The 24,042-nt window shown below is 45.7% G+C and overlaps 1 protein-coding gene across 3 annotated transcripts in view; it reads left to right on the plus strand.

The window, feature by feature from the left end:
• Positions 1-24,042, plus strand: part of DSCAM (DS cell adhesion molecule) — a 1,793,910-nt gene that overhangs the window by 878,418 nt on the left and 891,450 nt on the right. For all 3 annotated transcript variants that reach the window (XM_069636048.1, XM_069636050.1, XM_069636049.1), the window contains exon 6: positions 13,791-14,066. In XM_069636048.1, the coding sequence (XP_069492149.1) occupies positions 13,791-14,066 (276 nt within the window). The remainder of the gene's footprint in view (positions 1-13,790; positions 14,067-24,042) is intronic.

The following is a 24,042-nucleotide window of genomic DNA, read 5'->3' on the forward strand; positions in this document are numbered from 1 at the left end:
TTTTTTCAGGCTATGCATAAGTGTGTCTGCCTGGTTGTTTACTTGCCGCCCAGGGATTACTGGGGAGGTCGGTGCAGGTCATGCTGCCACAGTCAACATGAGCAATCAGTTGGGATTTTCTAAGCCTGTACTGGTCTGTAGGAGCCGGGGCAACACTAAATCTTATGGATAGTCGTGCATTGATTCTTTTCACTACTGTGCTCATTCGCCTGAAGGACCTTAGATCTGAGATAAAGTTACACGCAAGTTGTCTACTTTTAGTGTGGAGGATGTGGCTAATCCCACCACAATGGAGCAAGGAAATCGAAGACCTTCCTTCTTTCTACCATAAAGCACCAACATCTCTGTTTTTGAAATGTTAAGGTCAGATTAAAAAGAATATAGTGATGGGATCCCAATATTAGGCGTCATCCAAGAAATGTGAAATCCTAGTCTGGGAGAGGCACTTCTCTGCATGCATCTAACATCAGAGGTAATGCATAGCAATCACCTGTGTCATGGGAGCATGTCTATATCTTACAAGACCAAAGGTGGGAGGCAGGCTTACTTGGAGCCACATGACACCCTTGCTCACTATTCTTAGAGAGGCACAGCTACGCCCTACTGATGAGGTTCAACCAGAGCGAAACACGTTTCTGGGGTTGCTGTTGGTACTCTTGTTCAGAGGAGAATTGCCTAGCATTTCGTTGCTGGACTGCCCCAGGGCAGGACAAAGACTGATATGTTTGGGATATTTCTTCTCTGTGAAAGATAGTGAGCTAAAGACTCTGGGTTAAGGCTCTTGTAACCAGGACTCATGTCTGGTAGAGAGTCTCCCAGGACCCCCCTTGTTATTTAGAGGAAGTAAGCCCACTTTATATGCCTCCTGTAATGTCTCCAGCAGTTTAGGCACCAATTCCTCAACGCATTCTAGCCCATCTGCTTCAGGCACTTCACCCGTAGGCAATGACATGATGGTGGACTTCATTTCTTTAACTGAGAGTGGGGCATCATGGGCGTCAGCTAGCTCCCTGTATAGACGAGGCAATTTAATTAGGGACAACGACTCATTGGGGTCCCCTTCACAGCTGCCGTCGTATACAGAATACAGGGAACTATAGTATCTAAAGAACATGTCGTTGATCTCACTCTGGGCTCACCAAGGGATACTGCACTGGCATTTATCATTTTCCTTTTGTCTGCGCTGTGGAATAGCCATGCTAGCAACCTCCCAGGTTTATCCCCTTCTTCATGCAGTTTCTCAGTGTATTTGGCATAGTCGAACTTGCCTAGCCTGCCCCAGTCAGCGACGCACTTCTGTTTCAGCTCTGTTAGCTCTCTGACAACCGCCCCCTTCCAAATATTGCTGTGTTCAGCAGCTTTGATGTCCGCCTCAGTCTTGGAGAGGATTAGCATTGAATCCTTCCTGACACCATGCTTCTTGTCTTTCGGGTCTCCTCTAGTCACTGTTTTGAATGCATCATGTAGAGTGCTAAATCTCTCCACACTACCAGTGTTGGTTTCAAAGTAACATGTTAGCAATTCTCTAATATGTTCCCTGAACGTCTCGTCCTGTAATGTTTTGGATCTTAATCTCCATGTGGGAATTAATGGTATACTACATTTTTTCTGCCATGTAACCTGAAGCAGGGCGTTGTCGGAGAGGACTCTAGCCGTATAATCAGCGCCAATGAATTCACCTAAATTCTCACTTAACGTAAACACATAGTCATTGCAGGTGTGTACTGCATGAGGGGGAGAATAGTGTGAATATCCTTGTGTGTCCTCGTATAGGGACCTACAAACATCACCCAAGCGAAGATTCTGTAGCAAAGTGTTCATGGCCTTGGCAGGTGGAGAAGGCCTCTTAGTGTCCGATCTGTCTATGGTCTGGTTGAGTGTACAATTGAAGTCCCTGCCCCATATCCACATACCACCCCTCTAGGGGGTCAATCTAAGGTACTGAGTTGAAAAAGGCAGTGGCATCGTGGTTGGGTGTCCATGTACTGATTATGCATATTTTTTGGTTTTTGAGGAAGTCAGGAACCAACACCATCCTGCCCTCATCAAATGTTTATTCGTCTGCAGTACTTTAAAGGGTACAGATGGTGTGATCCATTTGAGTACATCTCTGGTGTATGCAGAGTAGGTGGAGCTAAAGATCTTCCCCCATTTCGCCTTTCAGCAGTGAGGTGCATTTTTTGTAATATAGAGACTTCACCCTTTTTTCAATGCTGAAAAGCCAGCACTCTATTCTTCTTAATGAAACTATTGAGGCTACGCACACTCCAGGTGACTGCTCTCATAATGTTAGCCATGAGGTGTGGGTTGAAAGTTGAGAAACTTACTTGCAGAGTGCCCTCTCATCATATTGCCTGGCCCATAACCTAGACATCATCACGAGGGGCTACACCAAACTGAAATAAAGAGGCAACATGAAGGTGGGCTAACGCCTCCCAAACGGGCTGCTGGCCGCAATCTGAATAATGAGTGTTACCAGTGTTTCAGTGTCAATTGACAAAACATTGTAGATAGAGCTTGGAGGGCACAAAGACAAATTGTACAAGACAAACAAAGAAAACAATGAAAAAGAGAGTAAAGAAAGAGAACAGAAACATTCTCTCAAACCACGTACCAATAGCCCAATAGCACACAGCATATTCAGGCACAGCCGCTTCTGTAACACCCCTACCTCCTATCTCTCATGGGTGGCGTGCAGCGGCAGACACCTTCAAACAAGTGTCTGAAAGGTCAGTAGGGGTGCAACAGCAGCAGTAGTCAGGCTGCCTGCCAGAGTCCAGAGTCTGAACTATGCAAAAACTCCATTCCCATGCAATCTGCAAAGTAGTGATGCAGTTTTTAGCATTGTTACAAATTAACTTCTGTCCTGCTACTGTGTGGTGTGAACAATCAAGTGTGCCTCCTCATTGGCAGTGGTGCAACTCATTTTGTGCTCATCCAGTTGTGTGCCTCAGTCATGTCCTTGAAGAAATAGGACTTGCTGTTGTATAGCACTATGAGCTTGGCTGGGTATACCGGCATGTACCGCAGGTTCGCCATACGTAGTCGTTCCTTGGTGTGATTAAACCTGGCCCTGCGTCTTTGTACTTGCAGCGTATAGTCTGGGAAGATGGAGAGTTTCAAGGAGGCTATTTCAATAATACCTCTATCTCTGCCAAAACAAGTATTCTTTCCCTGTCTTTGTAGTTCATAGTTCTCTCTATCAGCGGCCGGGGAGGGGCCCCCGCTAGAGTTCTTTTGGTCAGGGATCTGTGCATGCGTTCCACCGTAAATACCTGTAAGAGTGAAATCGGGACAGCTTCTTGTAATAGTAAATTCTCAATATGCCGTGGGGTCACTCCCCTCTTCTCCTTCTGGCAGGCAGAGAATCCTGATGTTGTTTCTTCTGACTCTGCTTTCTGCATCCTCAATGTGCAGTCCCAGGGTTTTGACCTTATCTGACAATTCTTGCACCTCCGACTGCACACTCTCTATATTGGTCATGTTCACCTGCACCTGAGACTCCGTCATACCCAGCCTTTCAGCTAATGACCATACATTCCTCCTGGCTAAGAAAACATCAAGTATGACGGCATTGATCTTATATTCAAGTGATGCCTGAAGTGTCGCTATGGTGGCAAGAATCTGTGAATCCCCATGTTGGTTTATAGTGAGAGGGAGCGTCTCAGCTGGTTGCTCATCAATCATGGTAGTATTGTTGCCCCTGTTCTTGTGTGTGTTGGCTTCCATGATGGTCTATTTGCGCTACCTTCTACTATGTTTCTCAGGCATAAGTAGGGAGGTTGAAGCGCCGGTGTATACTGTGTTTGCAAAGGGGCTGTATACTCAGCTGAGCCAAGAGCGCTGCAGTCTGTCACGTTACTGAGCAGGCGCTCTCCAGGTACACACAGGGAGGACACAGGGGTCCTTCTGTAATGCAGACGGATCGACCACTGTTGTTGGTGCAGCTAATAACTTTGTCTGAAGCTTTTGTGAATGTAGCCTGAGCAGGGCGCAGTTCAACCCCAAGGTTGCTGCTAAGTGTAAACGGAGCTGTAGATGAAGTAGGTGCCAGCTGGAGAGCTATTTTGTACCCATAAGGTGGTTCAGTGCGGCGGACCCCAGAGCAATCCTCCTCATAGGATTCTGTCTCCCACAGTGCTTATCTCTTAGCGTGACTATTATAGCGGTGTGCCTCACCAGTATGTGAAAGGATAGCACCTCAGAGGCAAGGGTGCTCTCCGAGCATGCCGCCATTTTCCAGCAATCGCACCAAAAGAGTTAGACAGAGTAGAAAGCATGGCCGTTCACAAGCGCGCTGATGGGTCAGCAGTAACCTCGCCAAGTTCCCAAGGCTGGGGGAGCTTGGTGAGCCCTGCTGTGCCTGCGTGATAGTTTCTCCACCCTCTTTCCTCAATTGCACCAGTCACTTGTGATTGGGAATGCAGTCCACGTGCTTACTGATCATGCCCATTGTGCCAAGTCAGTTTATTTCTGGGATCAGCTTTCTTGCGGCGCTCTGTGCTCATTCGCACTTCTCGTCTGTTGGGCAACATCTCCACTCCCAGACCACCGGGTAGGAGAAAGACAGGTCCGCGGGGGCCTCGCTCACAATGGGCCTCATTACGACCCTGGCACTAATGGGTTAACAGCGCCGTAAAAGGCTGCGGCGCCGTTAACCCATTAGTGCCTAATTACGTGGTCCCTTTGAGGGACCCAACCTTAACGGCTGGTCTAGACCAGCCGTAAAAGTAGGGACCCGCAGAGGGACCTTTGCGGTACTGTGCTTAGTGCCTTCGCCATTCCCGTTGAGCCCTATTGGGCAAAAATGGGAATGGGGAAGGGCCATGGGGAAATACCGCCCCGCCAACCTTGGAATGGGGCGGTAGTTCCCCATTTCACCATGGTGGAGACGTTACGATACCGGCACCAACCATGGTGCTAATAGTGCCATGGTTTAGCGCCGGTATCGTAATGAGGGCCAATGTACTTTCCTGCGCGCAGGGTTTAGCGCTGCAGCCAATCTTCACAAGCAACATCTTGGATATGGCCCCAACTAATCCGCAATCGTCCATGTGTAGCCACACCGCAGAACTGATCGTCCGCTCCACAGTGAAAGTGTGCAGCAGGTGTTCTGATTCGTATATTTGGCCGAAATGTCAGGTTAACTACAATTGAAGGTGCATTTAATCAGGCAGGAGGTCACAGCGGTTGTTTCCTTACTGCATGGCTGCTAGCCACGCTCCCCTGTTGCAAAAAATATTTATGTATTTGGTTCTTGTAAATTATTTTGTTTTAATCCGTGTTGTGTTTGTCTCAAGTATTGCTAGATCCACTGAGCCCAAATGCTTAAGAAAGTGACCGGTGCCGCATGGGCTGGGGGGTAGGTGGGTTTATGCCCCCCACGCTTTTATTGTTTTTCCTCTAAGTACTGGCAGGGCTGGACTGTGTTAAAAAAACATTGATAAATGCAATCTTCATCACAGCCTTTCAAACTGAAAGGCACACTGGCATGGTGGGAGGCTGGTTGGGCTTACGATGATTCATGTAGCATTTGTGAGCTGGTAGAAACAATGTTTCAGCTCTGCCCAGGCGACCCCCTCCTCAGTCATGTGCGACTGAGGCCAGCCAGTCAACACGTGTCATCAAGCACTGCCGACACAGACAGGTGTCTGTGATATGGGTGCAGCCGGATGGATCCTTCTGTTTCAGAATCTGATGTCTGTCCACTGGATGAAGCACAGACAGCGCTGGCTCACCTAAAGGCCTTGGGTTTCCTGGGCCTGGGTTGAGAGGAAGCCAGGCCCAGTTACGTCTCCCTGACCCACTTGGAAGTAATGTGTGTGCGTGGTGTCCACGGCCCTTAAGTTTGACACACCATAAATGCTAAGCACATCTCAATGTCAGCGCAATTACTTCAGAGAGTGTGTTACGTATTGATTTAGGCTTTGAATACATATGAGTTGTTTATTACAAACAATGTAGACTTCATGTGTTTCTAGATTAAGGGGGGAGTTTTGAGTTGAACTAAAAACAAATCACCTGTGAGTGAAGACAGGAAGTCAGCAAGGGCGCTGCCGAATGATCTCACAGTATTGCCGTTCTCATGGTTAGCACACATTTCGGCGATGGAAGCATGACACAGAGGGCCTCATTACGACTACGGTGATAGCCGTGCCGTTAATTACTGGCACAGCTGCCACCAGAGTTGTTTTTTTACCGGGACCCGGCAACGGAGATGTACCAGGGCATTCCAGCCCCGGTGGACCCGGTACATCCCCATTGCCGGGGGCCGGTAATAATTACTCCCCATTCCCATTTGAACCCCATAGGGGTCAATAGGAATGGGGAGGTCGGATGCACCGGCACCATTCGTGAATGGTGCCGGTGCATCCGACATGCTCTGCTTGCTGGCGGGTGAAGAGGCACCCGCCAGCAGAACACGTAGTTTGCTGGTCCGGTAGTAACAGCGCCGTTACTACCGGACCGGCAAACTTGTAATGAAGCCCAGAATCTCACTCAATACGTATTAGGTATGTTGTGGAAGCAATGCATTGCCCGGCTCATCAGCAGTGAGGAGACTTTTCTTATGCAGAAATGTGTCCCGGGGCCACAGTAAGTAAAGGGTCCCAGAACTTTATGGACAGTCACATCTACGTGGCACATGAGTGTAGTAACACTCGTTTTAAGGTTTTCCTACTCGTATTGTCTCAGAGCAGAAACAATGTATGCCAAACAATGCTACATTAACAGGGGTAATCGTGAGGCCATTGGTCAGCCTCCATGAGCTCAGGAACTTTTTCCAGGGCTATTTGTTGCAGGTATCTCGGTGAGCGCACTGCTTCTCACGTTTACACTGGAGAAAGTGTCAGTGGATGTTCACATTTCACGACTTTTGAGGACAAGGGGCAGTTCAGCACAATCGTGCAAGCCTTAGAGTGACTATTGGGAACACAGAAAACACCTCTGAGCAGCCCGTTTTCATTTGCATTAGTGTTGCACTCGTCTGCTCTTGACGGGGTCTTGAAGGCCGGCAGGCTGTTTGCACGGTTCAGAGCGCATGTGAGTACCTTTAGTGGTAGGAGTATGTCAAATGTGGCCGGGTAATGCCAGGTATGAGACAGGGAGAGAAAGGTTCTCTGATCGTAGTGCTCTGTTTGTTGATGCAAATCATGTTTGCATGAGCGTTGGTAGACAATGGTAGTCCCCAATACTTTGAAGCAATGTTCAAGTTACTCGGGCGTTATATGTCAGGGAGCAACGTGAAGGAGAGTCGGGCTGAATGCCTAACACATGCGACTGATACTTTGAGTTATTTGGCTTCCCCTAACACCTACGTTGTTGCGTTACTGGTTCTTGTTGGAGGTTTTCTCAACATACGTTGCTCCCCTGTTAAATAGTTTGCGTGAACCTGCTGGGCCTCAGGGGTTATCCGATGAAACGAGGTAGCATGAAGCCTAAAATAAATGGATGTAGTCTGCATTCGGCTTTTTAGATGGAAATGTTGGTTGTTTGACGTATTCCTTTATTTTTCCTGTGGATATTATGCTGTGTTAATATGCTTGCATGCTATGTCATATCATCCCTGTAGCAGCTTCAGAGGCATCCGGACCTTAATCTGCTGGAGGGAAGATGTGAGGATGGGGAGCAGGAACTAGATGTTACACACACGGGAGGGAGGGCCAGAGTGGAGGAAGAATCTTTTGTGACACAATGGGTGCCGGCCATCCCTGTTGGTGGATCATGGTTCTACAATCGGAGGAGGATGTGTGCGCACGCATGTGTGTGTGCACTCGTTGTTGCAGACATCTTGGATAATGATGGCAATGGTGGACATGTACATCCCCGTTCATTATAAAAGAGATTACGCCAGTACGTAGCATTTCTGGTTTAGACCGAGCAAACTCAGCCTCTGATATTTGTGTAGGACATATTGATGGCGTCACTGAGTTGTTTGATACCAACAAAGGTTATCAAAGCTGCACGTTTGAGGATTTAGAACCAAATAAAGCAGTAGTCCCCATCTCTGCTAGCATTGCCTTGCAGTCGCCAGAGTTTCAGACAGATGCACTTCACTTACATGGACGAGCTGCTCAAGGGAGCTGGCCGGGAACTGGCCATTTCCAATGATAATGGCAAAATTGAGATGATGCATGCAATTTAAATAAAATGTCCAGAACATTCCAATTCAAACACATTATTTAAAAATAAAAAAAAGGAATTAAGACACACTAAAACAGGGGTGCTCCTGAAAAGAATAGTCTACGCTTTCCGTTAAGCCTCAGTAGCCCGGAACCATTTTTCTCTAAAGCTGCGTTTATTTACATTTCTGTTTCTGAGCTATCAAAAGAACATGATGCTCCTTGTGTTATGTTAAATTGCACTGAAATAGTGTTTCATGTGTTTTACTTTGCAAGGATGTTTGCTGCGTATTAAATATAGACTTTGAATGCTGGTTTGGTGCCACTTCACCGTGGGCCGGCGCCGTTGCAATATGGGCCACTATGTTGTACTTTCCCCACAGGCCAAAGGTTGTCAGTCTTCCCCTGAGTGGAACATCAATCAACCAAACCAAATTCCCCCACAGATTTCCTATATTAGTGGTAATCCCCCCAAAAAACGAATCAGAAAAACACAAGCCCAAACTGCTTGAGTTTTTTGGTCGTATTTCGCTGGAATTTCGTTACCCTTTTTAATAAATTGATAGGGGGTTGGGTAAGGGTATAAATAAAGGTAGGGTACGTGGGGGAGAGCGTGGGTCTCCCCCGCACTATTACAAAAAAATAGCAAAAAACCCCAAAACATTTTCATAATTCTACCAACAAAAAAAAACACTCTTTTGGGCCTTGTTTTTTCCTGGTCTTCAGTTGCTTCATTTAGAAGATTCTCGGACTCTGTGCAACACATGACTAACTTGGACTGGGAACACAAACCCCAGCCTGGACAACATACTAAGATTGATGTTGTATGATTTTGGCGTTGGTACCTATTTGCTACTGCATATATGCAAACATACCCCGTGGCATTTGTGAGATGACCCATCTGGAGCCCACAGACATGGCATCCTGCCTCTCAGGGCTGTATGCCAGGATGTTTGAGAGCCATCTGTGCATAAATGGGGCTATGAGTTCAATGATTTATGTGGGCTCCCATATTCTCCACACCCACTAGTCTTCCCTCTGCTAGGAACCTCTGTGCTATCTTTGACATCCTCCAGTTTTTCAAAAGGTCTCACTTCTAACTCCCCCCTTAAGCATATTCTTGTGTGCCAAATGTCCCCCACAACGTGCAGGGGAGCAGAACCTTTGTCCTCAAGAGGATGGACTACTGTAGTTGCCTTTGTCTGGCCCTCTCTAAGTCCCATCTTCACCTTCTTAAGATCATTCATAAAAAGGCAGCACGGCTCGTCGTGTCCCCAGACCTCATGACCGCATCACTCTGGCTTCCAGGTGTGGCCCAAATCTCTTGCAAAGCTCTCTGCATCATTCACCGGGCTTGGGATGTGAGCCTGGAGGCCGCCAGTCAATGGTGTCAAAGTACTGCCCACCCAGTGCTCTGAGATCGTCCGCATTCAGGTCTCTGGTGGTCCTGTGCTCCAGGCAAAGTAAGCATGCCTGCAGGTTTTTAAGCTCTGCCGGTTTTTAAACTCTGCCAATTATGTACAGTAATAAGTGTCTGCCCACAACCAATCAACAATCAAATATTGTTCAACATATTCCTCAGTGTTTACACGCTAGGTCTTCATCCTCTGGATTATCTGCCTTGATTACAAGTGGGCTCTGTGTTTTAGCCCTTTTTAGCACCTGCCTGTTTATTTGCCCGGGGAGCTGCTTCTGTGGCCACTGGGCCCCCTGGGGTAGTGGGTCTGTATTGCATTCTTGTTGCGGATGCGTTCTAGGGACCTGTCTATACTGTACACTTCCCCTCCCCCATCTACTTACCTGGTTTGCCTGTGACAAGGCTGTGAAGATCACTTCCATCCAAGCCCCCTTTCCATTTGTGGTGCCACTAAGTGTCTATGCTCACAGAGGGGCCTTTTAAATCAACAATACATACATAAATACAGACATAAATACATAAATACATAAACTAGACTTAAGTTGCAGGACATGTTCTTGCCTTTATAATGAAACAATTAAAATTATAAAGCAAAGACTAAAACAGCACTAAGTGAATGTGAGGCATGTTGATCTGTGTGCTGCTGATAAAATTGGTTCATTTTGGGGCCAGGCTGTAATCGACTGTGGCAGTTCCAAAATGCCTTATCCCAATACTGACTTCTCGCTGTTAGAGGAGTGCAGCGGAAAGCTAAATATGTCCACGCAAAAGGCAACTTGGAAAATGCATTTCAGTGCAGTCTTGTACCGCTTGCAAACATCTGGAAGCTTGCATGTTGCACTTGCACTTTGACTTTGCGCGGTGCTCTTCCATTCTGCAAGTGGTGTAAAGAGTCGACGAGGTGCATCATACGAGGATACGCAGATTGGCTAAAGAGGGCCTTTGAGGTGAGGGTGATGGCAGGAGCAGAGAAGCTGTGATGGAGGCACTGGAACATGGGAGTCTGTACCTTACACATAATGGGCCTCATTACAACCCAGGCGTTAAGGGTTTAACGGCGCCGTCGGCGCCGTTAACCCTTAACGCCTGATTACCATTTTAACGCCTGCTTTTAGCAGACATGGGGCCTCATTACGACTCAGGCGGTAAGGGGTTTACGGCGGCGTAAACAGCGCCGACCCTTACCGCCTGATTCCGAGGTCCCTTAGCGCCATGGAGGTTTTAACACCTGCTTTTAGCAGGTGTTAAAATCCATGGCGCTAAGGGACCTTGGTGCTAATTACGGCACCGTAATTTACGGTGCCGTAATTAGCGCCTTCCCCACTCCCATTATGCCCTATGGGGCAAAAATGGGAATGGGGAAGGGTAAATGGGGAATGGGGATTTACCGCCCCACTCACCTTGGAATGGGGCGGTAAATCCGCCATCCACCATGGTGTAAACAGAGTTTACACCATGGTGGTAAAGTTGGGAATTTACCACATGGGTTGTAATGAGGCCCAATGGCTATGACTTGGCCTAAGTGGAAGTATTATGCATAGTGGAAAAAGGCGTGAGCTTTCAAAGTCCCATAACTTCATCAGATGGTGCAGAGAAAGATGAAGGGCCTCATCATGAGGTGGGCGGTATCCCTACTGGGATACCGCCCAACTTTATTTGTGTTACCGTCCACCCGTCTGGTGGTATTACCGCCGGATCACGGGTTGGGTGCTAAACGTTACTCATCATTCCCCATTGGGTCCATGTGGAATTTTCAGTGCAATTACCGTGCGGTAATACTGCCGGCAGCAATTGTGCCGAAATTTGGCATTTTTCCGGGGTGTTTACCGGACCCGAGATTGGGCAGAGCGGTAAATGCAGCAGTAACACCATTACCGCTGCATTTAAGGACTACAGCGCAACTCCGCGCGTAATGAGGCCCATACTAGAGAGTTAATTCCCATAAAGAAAAGAAAGCAGACTTTTTTTGCTATGACTAAATTAGACATTGGAAGCATTAACTGGTATTCGATGGAATTACAGGGGCATTTGAGGCTACATATAACGTATGACTGCAACACCTAGAGAGTTGTATAATAATAATTGCATAATTGGTTATTTATACCGCGCTTAATACCCAGAGGTTTCTAAGCACGGACCTCGGGATTGAACCTGTGTTATTCCACATCGTCTTGCTTCCAAAGCGAGCGCGTTGCCCCTGAGCTATCCTCCCACAGTTAAAGCTGTTGCATACATATAGTGACAATAAAATGGTAATCCTGGCGCTTTTCAGACTGCACTTGACATATGATGACATGGCTTGGCCCAGTCAGGCTCTCCCTTGCCTATTATGACTTTACCTGGTATGTGAGGACATCATTGATATGAAATGGACATTGCCTCGTGAAGGAGAATGCACGCAGAGTTGTATGGCACCACCTTGGAATATGGTGAGGCTATCACTAAAACACACTGGCAGTAAGAGACCATATCAAGCTGTATTGGCATATATAGGCAGCCGGCGTAGCTGACTAGTGTATCAATCGCCTTGTTTTGTGCATCTGTGGCACCACTTCCTGTGATGCCCTCAGGGATAAAGATTGCGTGATGTCACCAGGTGGGTGATACCACTTCAGCGAGCTCTCGCATTTTGGTGAATGGGCGTCCCTGTTTGTTGGCTTTGATTTTGGAGTAATGGCTGGATTAACTGTAAGGCAGAGCCCATGATCACCTTCCACTTTCTGGACATTCCTCATTTTGTTGGACCAACCAGTTGGCAGAATTACATTTTGCGGCCTTTTATCACTTTTGTTTACTGAAAAACAGACAGATAGTGGGGTTTGCTCTGGTATATAGCACGTGAGTGGGGGCGAAGGGTAGGTGAGGACATTTTGCAGTCATAAAAATAAAAATGAGGCAAAATGTAATTTGACCATAAAAAGTAGATGATACTTCCTAAATCCGTCTTTTCAATCTCTTAAAAGCCTGTCTGGCTCTGTGGGGTTTGGGTTTCAAGCTGCTGAGAGGGTGGTGCGCATCAGTGCCATGTGGTGGCCTTCGTCTAGAGAGATGGTGCCATCTTCTGTAATGCTTGAGTGTGCTCTTTCTGCCTCTACCAGGGTTGACACCTGACTGGGGTATTACGCTAGGCAGGGGTATTCCAAGTGCTTCTGATGTTCTCTACTCGCACGAGTGGTCCAATTTCCTTGGGAGGTGGTAGGCTGGAAATGTGACCATAGCTGGCCACCCCTTGCCGTCTGCAGTGGGTCCCTTTAGGAGTCATGCTACATCTGCAAGTTGCAGGGATTACGCGCCTTCGAATGCATGCCCTCCAGAGGTCAGTGATGTGGGGATGAAGCATCACGGCTTTTCTCGCGAGCATTACCCTAAACAGCCCAGCAGCTTTCAAATGAGAGAAAGAGAGAGAGAGTGCCAGAGGGAGAAAGGTCAGTGTCTTAGTGAAAGAGAATGAGGGGGAGGGAGACAGAGAGAGAGAGAGAGAGAGAGAGAAGCAGAGAGAGAGAAAGAGAATGGCAGAGAGAGGGGGAGAGAGACAGAGAGATAGAGAGAGAGAGAGAGAGAGAGAGAGAGAAAGAGAGAGAGAGTGCGAGAGGGAGAAAGGTCAGTGTGTTAGTGAAAGAGAATGAGGGGGAGGGAGACAGAGAGAGAGAGAGAGAGAAGCAGAGAGAGAGAGAAAAGAGAGGGTGAGTGAAAGAGAATGAGAGAGAGAGAGAAGATAGAGTGATGTAGAGAGAGAAAGAGAGAGAGTGAGGGGGAGAGAGAGAGAAAGAGAATGGCAGAGAGAAGGGGTGCGGGTGAGATAGAGATAGAGTGGGAGCGTGAAAGAGAATGAGAGGGAAACAGAGAGAAGGAGAGAAAGAGAGGGCGAGAGACAGCGACAATGTGTGTGAGAGCGAGAGAGAAAGAAACTTGCAGATACAGAGAGACAGGGAGAGAGTAAGCATGACGAAAATAAAACGGTTCGTTTTTTTTTAGCCTGCAACTGGTGTGCACCTTGTATATATACAGTGTGCAGTCGCAATGTCACCTGGCCTAGTAAGATCGTTGTCTCTGTCTTCCCCCTGTTCCCCTCTTTTTCCCGTCACGTCTTGAAACACTTGTGTATATGCACGTTATAAATGCCATATGATATCATACTGACTGTCATCACATCATATAATAAAATGAGACAAGAAGTTGACTTATTAGTCGTCTGTTTGTTGAGTGGTGGAGTCAATAGTATGGTTAACACTTTCTATGTCGACTATTTGCAGAGCCGCTGAAAGCCACCATCAGCCCGAGGAAAGTGAAGAGCAGCGTTGGGAGTCAAGTGTCTTTGCTGTGCAGCGTGACCGGAGCCGAGGACTTTGACCTTTCCTGGTACCGGAATGGAGAGATCATCAACCCCGGGAACAATGTCCGGATCATTGGGATTGACCATAACAATCTTATAATGGATGGCATGGTCAAGAGCGACTCCGGCGCCTACCAGTGCTTTGCACGCAAGGACAAGATGTCCGCCCAGGACTATGTCCAGGTGGTGTTGGAAGGTGAGTGTCATACAGTCAGGCATTGAAAGTATGTAAGAGATGCATTACATCAGAACCCAGAAAGACTCTCAAGAGAGCCGGAGATCTCAGAAGAACGCATTGCATATGTTTGATTCTACTGAGAGTTGATTTTATTTATTTATTTATTGCATTTATAATACGCCCAAACCCGGGGGTGTCACGGCGTATATTTGCATATAATTATGAAGCGCCCACCCTCCCCCGGACTCAGCTCCACCACTCATGAGATGAGAAACACACGCATCAATAAGCAATGCCTGGCATGATCACTTACTGCATTTGCTGTGTGGCATTTTGAGATTCTGTGCACATTGTGGATCCAAACATTGTGACGACTTCTTTTTTCAACTAAGGATATTTATGAAAGTGTGAACCTTGTCAAGACATGGTTGGCGGAGTGCTGTACAATTTGAGTGTGCCACAGGACAATTAAAAAAATGCCGCATCAAATGCAATAATTACATTAAACAATGTTAACGTTGCCCAATCCCTCAACTTTCACGCATGGTCATCAATATAGCATTGCAACACCCCTGCACCCACAACAGCAAAACGCTTATTTGGGGAATAAAAATGGTGTCAAGGAAACGAATGCAACGGGGCTAACTATAGGGAGGTTGGGTAACTTTACCACTTTGGGCCTTGTTACAAGCAGGGTGGCACAGTAGAAATGCGCCAGTCACAGATTGGCCACCATTTCTAAGTGCAGTCCCATATTACAGCCCGGGAGGTAGTTTGGTGGAAAACTGAAGGATTTACTCCAGGTGGATTTACTGCTGCACTGGATTCCATAATGGGTACTAACAACTCTAGGGGATTTATCATTGGTAGATCCGCTAAACTCTCCATGAGGCCCTTTGTATTTCTTATAGTGCCAGGATAAACGCTGGCACAGTAATATGCTACTTAGAATCATGCATTCGCCTCATATCAGCACTGTGTGCCCTCAAATGATATCCCTGTATTCAGGTCCCCTGCCACTTAAATAATGTTTAAAGGTTACATTAATATCTGTTCTCGTATCAGTCCCCTGCGCAATAGTTTGCAAAATGTTTCCATTCAACAGGACACAGCCTCACTGCCTGTTAGCTCAAAGTGGCACCATTTCATGTTTGTGTCTGGTATTGGTGATTGAATCCTTAAATATATTTCCCTTCTTTTCGATGTAATTGGTAGCACCAAAGAGGGTTTTATTTGGTCTTTAGATCAAGATGGCCCGAAGAAGTTCTCATGTTTCTGCCATAGACCAAACACGCACATAGAAGATGTTATTTATTTTAATTTAATTTAATTTTTTAAGTTTATAAAGCACACAAACAGCCCAAAGGCATTGAGGCGCTGTTACATGGAGAAGGCGACTTAGTTACCTGGAACGTACATAATGTGTTGCATGCAGAGTCGTTACTTTACCATTGCGTATTGTTATAATGCACATTGCATAGCTCAATCTATGCAATGGCTAATCAGCTAGCAGGTTCAGGCAATTAGCAGTGGCAAGCACCTATGCTATAAAGATGAGCATGCGTGTCATAAGTTCCAGTGCTCACTAAATTCTGCTTCAGCATTGCTTGTGTTTTGCTTCAGTGTTTATTTGGTATTGCCATTGACGCCATTCTCCCACCAATGATATTTGACGAAATGAAGGGGGTATTCCATTGGTGACAGGTGATAAAGGGTTTCTCCTATCTCTTCCTTTAAAACTGGAATTAGGGGTGCCACCAAATGGTCTCTGTTTTCCACAGCACATATAAACCAATAAGCACTATTGAGTGTTGTATGTGGTAGATACACGTGTGTACAGGTGCGTTATAAATGGCCTATCATATCATATCATATGGGTTCCATGGGAGCCCCAACTAAGGGATTACATCCCAGCCGCCTGTCCTCTCTTATAGGCCTCCTCTCTGCATATAGTGCCACCAAATCACTAATGCCATGCTTCCTAGGCACATGTTCTTCTTACAAGTAGGCTTGGTGATGAGCACAAGATATATAGCTATTTGTTTCAATAACACATCTTGTCCTTGTCCATATATTCATTTAATGTGAAATGTGCTTCTTAAACTGCCATTTTCATTGCCTTTGCATCTGACAATATATCAATAAGCATGGCAAATGTATGACTGACATACAGTGGCTGCAATTGCAGGCTACAATTCCACATACAATTCCTCATCTCATCTCTCCCTCTCTTCCCCCCAAGCCAAGCCTACCCCGACACTGCCACCTACCTTCTCGGACATCCGGCCCATGAAGCGTGTGTCAGTTGAGGCTTTTGCTGCCACTTTCTCCCCCCCCCATCTTTGGCTGTCTCACATCCTGATACAGCCCTGTCTCTGCTCTACTCTTCAATTTCTGATACGTTTGATGCTCTTGCCCCTGTCATGAGGATCCGTTTGAAGTCCAAAGCCAAGTGCAATTCCTGGTATGACTCTGACCTAGCTACACTTAAACGTAAGAGTAGGGCAGCTGAGAGGAAATGGAGGACTTCCTGTTCATCCTCTGACAAACTGGCCTGTCGCCTGCTACAAAGGCAATACTGACTCTCTGTCCTCACCAACAAGAGAGTCCACATTCAAGCTGGTGTCTCTGCGGCATCTAACAACTCGGCCAAACTCTTTAAAATCTACAAGAAGCTGGCCAACCCTGCTGCAGTCTCTACCCCTCCTGTTGCCTCACAGGCTCTTTGCAATGCCCTTGCCACTCACTTCATTTAAAAAACCCAGGACGTCCTGTCCACCCTCTCCACCCACACCCCTCCTCTTTCCTTTCCATCTGTGCTTGCTGACCCTCCTTTAGCCACCCTCCCACCATCCTTCTCGTCCTTTCCTCTTTTCACCCCTGACGAGGTTGCTAGACAAGTCCGATCTATGAAAGCCTCTACAAAACAGGTTCATCCCTGTTCCTCTAAAACCATCAAGGACCACATTGACACCTTCGCTCCGGCCCTTGCTGATTTTTGCAACCACTACTTTGCCTCTGGATCCTTCCCCTTCCCTCTGAAGCACACCTTTGTGCATCCTCTTCTGAAGAAACCCACAGCTGATCCTTCTTGTCCAGCTAACTATTGGCCAATTTACATTACTCCCTTTCTTGGCAAACTCCTGGAAAAGTTGGCCATCTCTCAGCTTAACCTTCATTCCAATTCTGTTGGCTGTCACCATGACCACCACTCTGGCTTCAGAGCTGCCAGAAGCACGGAAACTGCTCTCCTGAACATCCCTGAAGATCTGCTCTCCAACCTTGACTCTAACATTCCCTCTGTCCTCATCCTTCTCGGTCTCTCTTCTGCCTTCGACACGGTCAACCATACCATCCTGCTCAACCGTCTCTGTGAAAACCTGGGTATCACTGATCAGGCTCTGTCCTGGCTGACCTCTTTCCTCTCAGATCGACACTCCCAGGTCCAACTTGGGTCCTTCCTTTCATCTGTCTTCCTCTCTACCTATGGTGTTCCCCAGGGGCCTAACCTCTCGCCCTGGTTTTTCAACCAATACCTGGCAACTCTCGCCCACTGCATTGCCATTTTCTGCTCAAATTTCCAGTGCTACGCAGATGACACTCAACTCATTTTCAGGCTCCCCTCTGCCACCTCCTCTCCCTCTCTCATCTCTGATTGCCTAACTGCCATTCAAGATTGGTGTGCCGCCAATGATCTTTGTCTGAATACCAGCAAGACAGAGATCCTCCTCATCGGCACACCTTCATCATCCTTTTCCTTCACTCTATGGCCGACTTCCCTTGGCCCTCCTCCTACCCCCCGCTGCGAGGCTAAGAACCTCGGGGTCATCTTTGACTCCACCCTTTCCTTCTCCGCTCACATCTCTGAGGTCTCTAAAAAGTCAAATTTCCTACTGCACCTCCTCAGAGGTACTCTGCCTTTCTTCTCCTTCCCCCAGAAGCTCATGGTATCCCAAGCTCTGGTTCTCTCTAGCTTGGACTATTGTAGCAGCCTCTTTCTAAATCTACCTGCCTCTATTCTCCACCCTCTGCAACTAATTCAGAACAGGACTGCGAGACTTGTCCTTGGCCTCAAGCCCTGGGATCGTATCTTTCCAGCTCTGAAATCTCTCCCCTGGCTCCCAGTGGATGCAAGGATTAAATTCAAAACCATCTGAATTGTCCACAAAGCTTTCTGGGGCCTGGGTCCAAAATACATTCAGCTATCCCTCTGCAAATACCTATCCTCTAGAGCTCTTCGCTCCTCTACCTCCAACTCCCTCAGGGTCAGTCGTTTTTCTAAGAAACAAGCTGGGGTAGATCTCTGTCTCTGGCTGGGGCCTCCCTCTGGAACAGCCTCCCTGCCACTCTAAAACTTGAGGAGAACCATCTCCGGTTCCGGAAGCACCTCAAGACCTTCCTCTTTTCTTCTGCTTTCGCTCCCCCTCTCCCTTGCTTATCTGTTCTCTCTTGGCACTGTGCACCTGGCAACCCTCTGTCCTTCGGACCCAAGTACCTGCTCATCCTGCCACCCTCCTGCACTGCCTCTGGGCCACCCCTTGCACTCGGGTCTGTATCTGTACCCATACAGCACCCCCCTTTTTCTTCCTGCACTTATCAGACCTACTCTGTCTGCTGCCTTAAACCTAGCACTTGCAAATTGCTGGCTGCATTACCACTGTTTGTTGCCTTTATTATTTATTTATTGTTATTTATCTGTTTCTCCTCTGCTTCACACTTTCCACTTCTCCCCCCTTCCATGCACCCCCCCCCCACTGTCCCATGCACTTGTGCGTTCTCAATGTCACTGGGCCTAGTAAGATCGCTGTTTTGTTCTCCCCTGTTCCCCTCCCTTGCCTTGTCGCGCTCTGAAACACTTGTGTACGAGTGCGATAGAAATAAAGTATCAATCAATCAATAAATTGGTTCAATTTTTACTTTTTATTGATATTTTAACATAACAGATCAAGTGAAAATGAAAGGCACGTCTGCCTGACCAACCCCAGGGCACCACCCACCCTACAGTTCCACTATTTAACAGTAAGAATGCTGCTGCAGATGGCATATTATTTATTTTCTTATTTTTATTAAAGTATATTTATAGTCTACATCAATAGACTTTAAATACAATGTTAAGGATTCTAATTGGGTGTCACACGCTGGACCAGGACCCTTGCCCTTAGCCTAGGATGTAGCCCTCAATTAGAATTCTTTTTCTTTATTTCCTAGAATTCAGATTGAACTGGCACCCAACCCGTCTCGCACCCCCTTTTACAAATACCCCGGGTCACAATGGACCATGAACCAGGCCGGTTGGTGGGAATACAATATTTATTTATTTTAAATTCAAAGAAAATCACACAATTTTAATATTGGGCAGCAATCACCAATGGGGTGATAATTACAATGTAAACTGATGAACTACACTTGGTTGACCTTCTGCTAGAACATATCCAAATCACGGATGAATGGGAGCAATTTTACTGTTCAGGTAGGTAGCACCCGAGTTAAGATTCCCCCCTGCAATGCTCCCTCAAACCCCAAATAATCGAATTTGATAGAAAGGAGCAGCAATGAGTCAGGGATACTAGGCAGCAAACAGAATTAAAATCCGACCTTCCCCCCACGAAATGGGAGGCAAAATCGAGTTTGAAAACCTTTGCAATTGCATAAATGACACTCAGAATTGGTAAATAATTAATTGAAATGTGCGGTTGAATAAATGAGGTAAATATAAGTTATCAGAGTATCAGGGATGTAATAACACTACCAACTACAAAGCAAGGTACCAACGAAGGGCATACGATTCAAAAATCAACTTTGAAGTGACAACACAGTGCAGCCAGAATCACACGCACAGAATTTGCATTTTCTAAATTACACAGGTTTAAATGTCAAAAACGGTTTGAAAAACGGGTGAAATAGACAGAATCGGAATGCAGTTTTTTCTCCTGGGTGATAGATGCAGATCACAGGGATAGTAGGAAAGTGAAACAGTGACTCTTGCTGAAGAACTGGATAGAGATTTTCAAGGTGAAAGGAAATTTGGTTTTAAAAATAAAAGCAGTTAAAAGAGAAAATCGGTTTAAAAAGGAAAGGACAAGTTTCACATAAACTAGATTCAGCAGGGCCGTAATGACCCGGTAATTGCCCATTCGCGCGCGCCAGACATTTTCAGAAGTTTGGTGACAGCCCACCAGTGTTACCGGCAAGGCTACCGCCAAACTTCTAATGAGGCCCATTGTTTTTTAAGCATAAATAGAATGGTTATGTGCTCGACCTTAAATTCTAGCTGCACATAGTCTATAAGGTGCCGTTTTAGTTAGGGACAGTAACATTCGAAACAGTTGTCATTCTAACTGGCTATAATTTTGAACCCAGATTTCAGCACCAGAAGTTATACACAGCACTATGTTTGCTCGATATATAGTCAGAATTGAATGTAATGAATGACCTCTGTCCTTTCTTGCAAAACTATTAGGTGCCCCAATTTCCCAGTGTGCTGTCCATTTCAGCATATTATGTACGATGACGCCTGGATATTCATATGACTCCACCTGCTCTATTTTATGCTTATTCAAGATCCAAAAGAATGCTTTTGGCTTTGCTCGTGTAGGTGCAAAGACCATGGTTTTTGTCTTTTAGCTATTCATCTTAAGACTATTTTGTTTTGAAAATGTAAGGGCATCCAGGTACACCTGTAGACCCCTTTGGGAGCAATCCAAAAGTAGCAGGCCGTCTGCATACCCAAGCCGGGCTACAGGGTCAGTCCCCAGTTTTGGAGGATATGTTCCTGATGCGGCCAAATTCACCTGAACATCTGTCAGATATAAATTAAAATGAATGGGTGCTAGTATGCATCCTTGTTTTGCACCCAAGTAGGCAGCCTGTCCCATGTCATGCACTCTAACCCTAACCCTTGTGTTGGTATGGAGCTTCATAATCAGAGAGAGGAGACCATTAGGTATGGTCCTGGCTTTTAGTTAGTGCCATAGATTGTTTCTCATAACAGTGTCAAATGCTGCACTAAAATCTATTAAGGCAGCGTACACCGGTTGTTCTCTTGTCTTCCATGCATATTTAATTAAAGAGACCAAAGTTAACAGACTATCTATAGTAGTGGAGTTATTTCAAAAGCCAGATTGATTAGACGGTATGATCTCATTTGCATTAATCCAAGTCTCCACTTCATTTAGCAACACTTCATTTTTGAGGGGATATCTAACATGGAGAATTTCTCCCTTTTTATATACAGGAACGATATTGCTATCAGTCCAGGAATTGGGCAGGGATCCTGACTTATTGATGCTTTGAAACAGCACATGCAAAGCCTCAGCCCATAATCTCGGATTCATTTTTTGGAATGCATTACATGGTCTAGACTTGTCTTCTTTATAATTGTGAATAGGTCCATTACATTGCACGTATAGGTGCATATATCACGTTTTAAGTCTATATGACCCGGGTTCATTACCTGCTCCCCAATGGTGTAAGCAATGTGTACCACCCAATCTACGTTTGAGCCTCCATTTACTAGTTTACATTACTTCCCGTCCTACTGTATTTATCACACCCCAGACAGATAGATCTAGGGTAATTCTCAACAGCAAACGTGCAAGTTCCATCCATAGATCCTTTTCTTTTCAATTGCGATGATGTTTCGACCATTTATAGTATTACATTTTCCTCTTCTTAATTGCAACAGTAATTAATGCATTGGCGTCACTGCAATTGCAATTGCCTTTGTATTCCAGATGCTTAATATCTTGCCTTACCGCTATATTGCGCGGTCATCTTTGTGCGACTTCCCCAGATTCACCATAGATATAACTTCCCTACACTTTCTTCCTCTATCTTGATGTACTGTATCATTAATAACAGTTAACATCTCAACACACCTCCTCCATAGCTTGCCCTTTATCCTGGACCCCCGCATCTGTTATACAGTTTGTTAAGTAATTAATTGCCAGTTTGTTAGCCAGAACACAATTTTGGCCGGTTTCATCACACTGTATTAAGCCCCCCATTTATGTTTAAGTCCCAGCAAGAATCCCTCATCCTAATTATACTGTCCCATTTGAACACTGTGCATACGGGGAAATTAGCACTTTTCTCTCTGATCAATATAGACATGTCTATTACCCAAGGATATGCACTTTGATTCACACGCATATAATCAATTCTCCAAGTGCTATTACTTCTCCCTGTGGCCATTTGGAGAGAACCTTATCACAGTCCCGCAGAGGTAACTTTATCAAGTATCTATGCTGTTTTTGGGATTCACAAGGGGTTCCATTTTTCTCCCTCTTTTTGTAAAGACTCATAGCACTAATGGATATCTTTTTTGTCTTTTGGTATCTTTCAGTGTGGAAACTCCAAGAGTTGTGAGAGACACTAGCTCTGTCAATATATGTTTTGAGCTTACGGAGAGTACCAAATGTAAGGTCCTTACAAAGAAAGAGTTACTGTACCTATCAGATCCTGAGGAATGTTCACCATGTTTTGGACCAATGAACAGAAACATGTTGAGCGACGGCCTTTGCTAACAGTAATGGCATATGTATACATCTTTTGTACTACATTGAGTAAAAAGAAGACAGAAAAATAAACTATGGGAACTGACTTTAAACACAGACCAGGCTTTTTTTCATTTAGGCCTTGAATAAACCATTCAGCCCTCTACAGTCACTGCAGCACTTTATCCACATGTTGTTGTTTTTGTCTACACTTTCTTTGTATTATCTTTGAACATTTGATTCCTTCTGTTTCTGTGATTGTGGATGTATTCTTTTGTGTTATACGATATCAGCCAGTGAGTGGTTTTTAATATTCATTAATTCAAAATGTTCTTAATTTTCTTATCTACATTTCTTTTCATTTTTTAGTTGTCTGCACACATGTATGCTTGTTTTTCCCCACTACTGTTGATACCAATTCTTTTCCTGACCACTGTTTTGTTTTATATTAATAAGGCGAACAGAACATGTTATACCTGAACAGCAGTTGGATCAGATGAAAGGTCACATTTATTATAATTGAATATAGAATTAGAGGCTAATGTAGGTGTGGAAGAGATTGGCAAAAAGGGGGCATATTTGTTGAGGGCATACACATAGGGTCATTAATATGCAGAAAAAGGAAATGCATTACTAACCTCAACAGTGCCTGGAACAGTGGAGTGAAAAGTAAATAAACATCCTAAGCAGCATGCCGGATGTCAGTCCTTAGCAGAGACATGCATGGATGTGCACGTCTGTGTCACGCCTGTGGCATGGGCGTGACTTCTGCTGGCACAAATAAAGCAGCCGGCTGCATCGCGTCTAGTGCTGCCAATAAGCAGGGAGCTGGCCATCAGTCAGTGGCATCCATCTTTGATTGATGAGATAAATGTTAAAGTAGTAGACCTAAGGAGCTTTGGATTGTGGCAGTAAGGGTAACCAAAAGCTTAAAAATGGCTGGCACAGGAGCATGAAGAATGAAATGCTGACCCATTTCAGGCCAATGTGGACCTACATACTGCTGGCACGCGAAGGAGCTGGTAGTGTCACTTGCCTAGAGCAGCCAGTTGCTTTTTAGGGAGTGACATCCATCTTGCAATGGGGCCACCATTATTGAAATAGTAGCAGGGAAATAACTGTGAGGAGCCAAGACAGACCCAGCGGCAGTACCTCATCCACAAAAACACACAAACCTATGGCCAGGAAAACAGGAGTCTTTGTGATGGGTCTTACAGTGAACTAAGATGAATTTAAAAAAAAGAAGGGAAGATACAAATTTGTTAAAAGACGGTAGCATGGAAGCTGGGAGAAAAACACCCTGTTCCCACCCCAGGACCTGTGATGCTTGCATGTATGCTCTTTTTCAAAATGTTACCCATATGTTTCCCCCAAGCGTTTGAAGTTCAATGCGCTGTGAATCACTTGGCAACCCCTATTGCAAGATTAGTGGACTGATGGAGAGCTGCGTGTTTATGACATCATCAGTGTTTCGAACTACCCTCGTGTCATCATAAGTC

This window comes from Ambystoma mexicanum, chromosome 7p (genome assembly GCF_040938575.1).
Source record: "Ambystoma mexicanum isolate Mex_15411 chromosome 7p, UKY_AmexF1_1, whole genome shotgun sequence".
NCBI lineage: Eukaryota > Metazoa > Chordata > Amphibia > Caudata > Ambystomatidae > Ambystoma > Ambystoma mexicanum.